Raw genomic sequence first — 6,570 nt, forward strand, 5'->3', positions numbered from 1 at the left:
TTAAATTATGCTTCACCCGCAAAAACTTCTTCTAACCTCTTGCTTATAGGACGCACATATTCCCGGCTACATGGACGACACGTTAGACTTGTCAAATCCAAATACGGCACTCGAGAGACGTGCGAAATACATTCAAGGAAATCGTGCGCTGGATCTCATAGGCCACCTTCACTGCGACGTTTTTAATCAAGATAAATTTTTAATTAACGGAGTGGAAGTTAGAATGAGACTCATACGCTCCAAAGATTCATTTTGCCTTATGGAGAGTAGAACGATATCAAAAATACGTATTCTCGATGCCAGTTTACTCGTAAGAAGAGCAAAAATAAGTCCGGGTGTGCTACTCTCGCACGCTAGAATGCTGAGTAAAACTACCGCCAAGTACCCCCTTACGAGAGTCGAAGTTAAAACATTCACAATACACGCCGGCGTCGTGGGGGAATCGATAGACAATGCAATACTCGGACAGTTGCCGAAACGAATAATAGTCGGCTTTGTCGATAACAAAGCGTTTAACGGCGATAGAAAATTGAACCCGTTTAATTTCAAAAATTACAGAATAAATTTCTTTTCGCTGTACGCCGATGGCATGCAAATTCCCAGTAGACCATTACAGCCAAATTTTTCGAAAGACGATCCGCTCTACGTTGAAGCTTATCACACATTATTCTCGGGAACCGGTATTCACTTTCTGAACGAGGGTAATTCTATAAGCAGAGACGATTACGCCAACGGCTACACTCTTTTCGCTTTCGATCTTACTCCGGATCTATCCGCTAATTGTGCGGGACATTGGAATCTCGTGAAACATGGAAGCTTGCGAATAGAAGTGAGATTCGAAAAAGCTCTTTCCGTGACTATTAATTGTATCGTCTATGCCGAGTTCGATAACGTTTTAGAAATCGACTCCTCGCGTCAAGTCATTGTCGACTTTTCCGGTTAACTATGACTTCCTCGAGAAAATTATTTTCGCCCCCTATAAATTTTTTTCTCATCTATTTGTACGCAAAATGACGAAAAAGCTTCAGTCTTACTCATGACACCGGTGCCGACGTTTCGTGACGTAAAAAGAGTAGCGAAAATTCGAACATCATAATGGATATAGTCATCGACATACAAGGTTTTCGCGATGTCGAAAAAAACTTTATTCCAAAAGAAGTCGCGGAGATTTACCCGAGACAGTAAGACGAGAAAACAACTGGCTTACGCGAAATTATCATGGAATCGAATGGTTCGACGGAGACGCCAATCCTGAATACTTTACTATACATCTGCGAGAAATTACACAGCAACCTCGAAAAACTCCTCAGTATACAGTATCATCCGAATGAAGTGTCACTTCTGCATTTTTTTTAAAGATATATACTTCATTTTTTATACTTTTTTCATTCTCGGCGCTGCACCAGTCCGCCATTTTGAATTTTCACAAAACGCCACACGCCAATAAAAAGTAGACACTCTAACGAAAATTTTAAGCCCTGGTTGGTTGAATTCTGTCAAAAAATGAAATGGGCAGAAAGGGACTCCGACACGCGGAGAATGCCCCATATATTTTAACTGAAGGAAATAATTCAAGATAAAAAACTATGATATTGCTTTTCTAGAATACGATCATATGTATTCTCCCATTCTTCCGGGAGAAAAACAAGAGGAAGAACAGGAGGAGGAGGAGCAGGAGGAAGAGGAAACCGTGGAAGGAGAAGAAAAACGCGAAGCTACAGAGCAAGAGGAAGAACGAGTGGAAGAGCAGGAGGAGGAGGAGGAGGAGGAGGAAACCCAAGTGGGAGAAGAAGGAGGACATATGGAAGAGGAAGAAGAGGAGGTTCAAAGAGAAACTCCTACAGGTATATAATCCTTCTTTTTTTTTATTATTTCTTAATTCTTATGCCCGTATTTAATTTATATACAACGAAATTCGTTATTAGGAATTCCTCCGTCTCCTGTTCCGCGAACGGTAGGAAGACTTTCCTTACGACGTCACAGAAGGGTGTTCCGATAAAGGTTAATAATCTTATCGGAAAATATTACACTCGTAAACATCTATTAAATTAAATACGAGGATAGTGTATTCATAGAAATTTTGTCACATTATATATATATATATACTATATATCAAATGATAATTTATCGTACATTTTTTGTATTTCTGTATAGAAGTGAACATTCACGAGGAGCCACAAGGTGGAGGAGGACGAGTCTCCCTGGCTTAAAAGGAAGTGTCAGCACTGAGAGAGCGAGAGGAAGCATGAGAGGAAAACCCAAGGGAGGAAGAAGACGTCCCTGAGGAGGAAGGCGCACCTGAGGAGAAGGAGGAGGAAGACCCGCAGCATAATCAAGGAAACGAGGTCAGGGATTTTAATTATTTATTTTTAATCGGGGAAAATTCGCGTCGATTTCGAAATTTTGCGCTGTTAGGGAGAGAGGCGACATTTCGTTTGTGTCCGTTACCACAGGGTGTCGAAATTCACGAGTGGCTTGAAAACGCGTTCCGCGAAATTCATGCTTATGTGATACATACCTCCATACCGGACGATTACATAGGATTTTCGTTTGATTCGGCTTTAACGGATGGTCCTGCGGGATTATCGTTTCGTCCAGCGCGCGACTTAACTCACGAAGACATTTGACGTGTTGTGAGTTCGGTAGCACAAAGCGACGGTGATCTCGATATCGCTCAGAATTTTAACGTACGCGTTTTCAATGTCACGGCATCGAGAGGTCGTGGATATGCCGCGAATAAAATTACGCGAGAAGACGTTAGGAAACGTTCAATTTTATCAATCTCCATTTCCGATAATTTATGCTTTCCCCGCTCTCTTGTATGCGCTCAAATTTACCATGAGCGTGGTACTTTACGAGCAGGGGAACTTCATCATCGGTGGGAGGCGATAAGGCACGAAAATTCGGTCTTGCAACGTAATTTCGCGCAAGATTTAACACGAAGGGCCGGTGTTACCATACCACCGGAGGGTTGTGGGATTCGGGAAATCGAATGTTTCCAACGTTTTTTCACAGCATCCAACGTCGCAATTATTGTTTACAATTTTAATAATTTCGGACGCGGTAAAGAATATAGGCCTTTATTCGACAGGACTGATGCGCTTACCTCGTTAGGACGTGAACCCTCGTATTGATTATATATTATGTATTACGAGGGTGAACGTCACTATAGGCCTATTTTAAATTTAAAAGCAGCCGCGGAGAGTAGGGGGAATATTGCATTCCGTGTAATATCGGTTACCGCGAGGAGAGGGGTCATCGTTGTTCAAATGCATGCCCACGTTGCAACAATGTGCCATCGTGTGAACAGCAGGATGTAAATATCGTCAGGTGTGAAATATGCAAACGTTCGTTCTTCGGGAATGCGTGTTTCGAACATCATCACGCGATAAAGTCCTACGACGGGAAAACGCTGCGGAGTATTTGCAGCGTGATTAAATTTTGCGACGGTTGTGGACGCGTAATAAAATCAACGAAAGAACACGATTGTGGTGTTGCCTTTTGTAAAATTTGTAGTTCACCACACCTATAAACCATTTGTGTTATATGCAACCTTTTTCTCGTGAAGGTAGATCCTCCGTTAACGAATCCGATGATGGAGATTCGCCCGTAATCGTGAGAGAGAGAGAGTGAACAAAATAACACGAATGCGAGCGAGCAAGAACGTGCGAAGGGACGGACCGCATTCGTGTTCTATGATTTTGAGACACGACAAGACGATTCACTTAACGGTACCGAGATAAAAATTCACGTCCCAACACTCTGCATTGCTCAACAAATTTGCGATTTGTGTGTGGAAGTAGATGATTTATCGCAACTTTGTCGTTGATGTGGAGTGTACTAATTTGTTTTTCGTCACGATCCGGTAAAGGAATTTGTCGAATTCGTAATACGTCCCACGAAAAACTTTACTCGAATCATCTGCATAGCGCACAACGCGAAAGCTTTCGACGCACAGTTCATTCTCAAATATATAGTCGAAAATCACTGTAGATTGGAACCTCGCGTGATTTTAAACGGTAGGAAAGTTATAGTTTTAACGGTAGGACGTACAAAATTTATCGATAGTATTAATTATATACCGATGCGATTGGCGGAATTACCGAAGGCCTTTGGGTTACCGGAAAACTGCGAGAAAGGCATCTTTCCGCATCTTTTTAATACTAGCGATAATCAATTGTACATTGGTTCGCTGCCTGACATTAGTTATTACGCATCCGAAACGATGCAAACGGAAGAACGCGAACGTTTTTTTGCGTGGCATGCTAAAATGTCGAAAAAAAATACCGTATTCGATTTTCAACGAAAAGTAGTCGATTATTGTCATACCGACATCGATATCCTTCGGCGAGCATGTCTGGCGTTTAGAAAAATATTTTTAGAGCGTGGAAACGTATGTCCATTCATAGAATGCACGACCATTGCCTCGACGTGTATGAGAGTATTTCGGAAAAACTTTTTGCGTAAAGAAGAAATAGGTATCATTCCGTCGGGGGGATACAGATTTAAAGACAATCAATCACGCAAAGCCGTTCAATGGTTAATTTTAAAGGAAAATGAACGTGGTATTATTCACGCGGGACGCGGGAGTGAATATCGGTTAACGGAAGACATACTCGTCGACGAGTATTACGAGTACGAGAATGAGGATGAGACGCAACGTCACGTTTTGCAGTTCCACGGTTGCTTCTTTCACGGGTGCCCGACTTGTTACCGAATAAACCGCGATAAACCTATTGGAAATTCCAAAGATACACTCGATGCGCGATACGAACGAACGATTGCAACGACCTGGCGATTACGTCAGCAAGGTTATATCGTGACGGAAAAGTGGGAGTGTGTTTTCGATGAAGAAATGCGCACGAATCGAGAGACACGTGAATTTCTCGAGAATCACCCTATGATTCAAATAGAATCCCTCCTCTCAATCATCGGCGGACGTATCGATAATATCGCGACACGATACGAGATCACGGGTAACGAGAAGACACGTTACATAGACGTATGTTCTCTGTACCCGTACGTATTGAAGACCGGTGTTTATCCAATCAAACATCCCGATGTCTACGTAGGGGAAAAATATTCCGCACTGATTGGAGAAGCACCAAATTTCAATTTTGAACAGATCACGGGTCTCATAAGATGTTCTGTACTCCCTCCACGCGAACTTTTCCATCCTGTATTACCGTATCGTGTGAACGGAAAATTATTATTCGCGCTTTGTTGCACTTGCTGTGAAACATTTTCGCCATCTGCATGCACTCACGATGACCCTGCGGAACGTAAATTTGAGGCACGTGGGTATCATGTGAATTGCGTAAAGCAATTGAGAAGGGTTATCTCGTGACGAGGGTAGATGAAATCTGGCAGTACAAATATACACGCTATAATTCCGTTACACGTCAGGGAGGATTGTTTACCGAGTATATTAACAGCTTCTTACAATTGAAGCAAGAGGTGAGTGGGTGGCCGAGAGAGTGGGTGGCCGAGCGAGTGGGTGACCGAGCGAGTGGGTGGCCGAGCGAGTGTGGGGACGACGATATTGCTAAAGAGCGATACCTTCGGGAGTAAGAAGCAATCGAAGATATCGTTCTCGATAAAAACAATATCAAGCGGAATCCTGGATTACGTTCGGTCGCCAAACTCTGCCTCAATTCGTTTTGGGGAAAATTCGGCCAGCGGACAAATCTTTCAAATACCGAGATAATAAAAAATCCCCAGCGATTGGCGGAATTACTGTCAAGCCCGGAACACGAGGTAACCGGAATATTACCCGTCAACGACGAGGTGATATATGTTTCGTGGCGTATAAAACACGAGGCGGTAATACCCTCACCGATAACAAACGTAGTTATAACTGCTTTCACGACGGCTCAGGCGCATTTAAAGTTATACGAGTATTTGGAAAAATTAGATCATCGCATTTTATACTACGACATCGATTCTTGCATATATGTATACGAGTAGCGGAGATCCCAACGAATACGAACCGCGTACAGGTAATTTTTTGAAAGACATGACGGACGAACTCACGGGGTACGGCCATGGTAGCTTCATCGAGGCTTTCGTATCTGGCGGATCGAAATTTTACGCCTACGTAGTTCGTACTCCAGATGGGAGCTGACACGAAATTTGTAAAATAAAAGGTATCATGTTAAATTTTCAAAATGCGCGGCTGATTAATTTTAACAGTATTCATAAGTTATTACTGAATAAAGAAAGAAAGGAAAATAATGAGGAGGAAGCCGTCATAAAATTGTCATTTAAAGCAATTCGACGCACCGCATTTCACGAGGTGGTAACACGGAACGAGGTAAAATCATGCGCTCCAGTTCGCTGAAACGTAGATTCGTCAATAGTTGTTGTTCTCTCCCGTTGGATTTGTATAATATGTTAGTGTAACATAGTAGTTCATTTAAGCTAGAGTAAGTCACGGATTTTCCCCTCCCGACCATTTTGTAAATAAAAATTATGGAATATAATACAATACTTTTTTGTAAAAATTTAAACCGATTTATACTCTGTGACGTGACGTTTTTTCACCGTCCGTCACAAGGGTCATTCGACCTG

The 6,570-nt window shown here is 42.4% G+C and overlaps 1 protein-coding gene across 1 annotated transcript; it reads left to right on the forward strand.

The window, feature by feature from the left end:
• Positions 1–49: 49 nt before the first annotated feature.
• On the forward strand, positions 50–2,210 carry LOC108727804 (uncharacterized protein F54H12.2; the record flags this gene model as incomplete). Its single annotated transcript, XM_018456052.1, has 3 exons — positions 50–938; positions 1,605–1,844; positions 2,155–2,210. Coding segments are annotated over 3 exons (1,185 nt in total), but the record flags the coding sequence as incomplete, so codon positions are not given.
• Positions 2,211–6,570: the final 4,360 nt, after the last annotated feature.

The sequence above is a fragment of the Mycetomoellerius zeteki genome, unplaced genomic scaffold (genome assembly GCF_001594055.1).
Source record: "Mycetomoellerius zeteki isolate Tzet28-1 unplaced genomic scaffold, Tzet1.0 scaffold536, whole genome shotgun sequence".
In the NCBI taxonomy this organism is placed as follows: Eukaryota; Metazoa; Arthropoda; class Insecta; order Hymenoptera; family Formicidae; genus Mycetomoellerius; species Mycetomoellerius zeteki.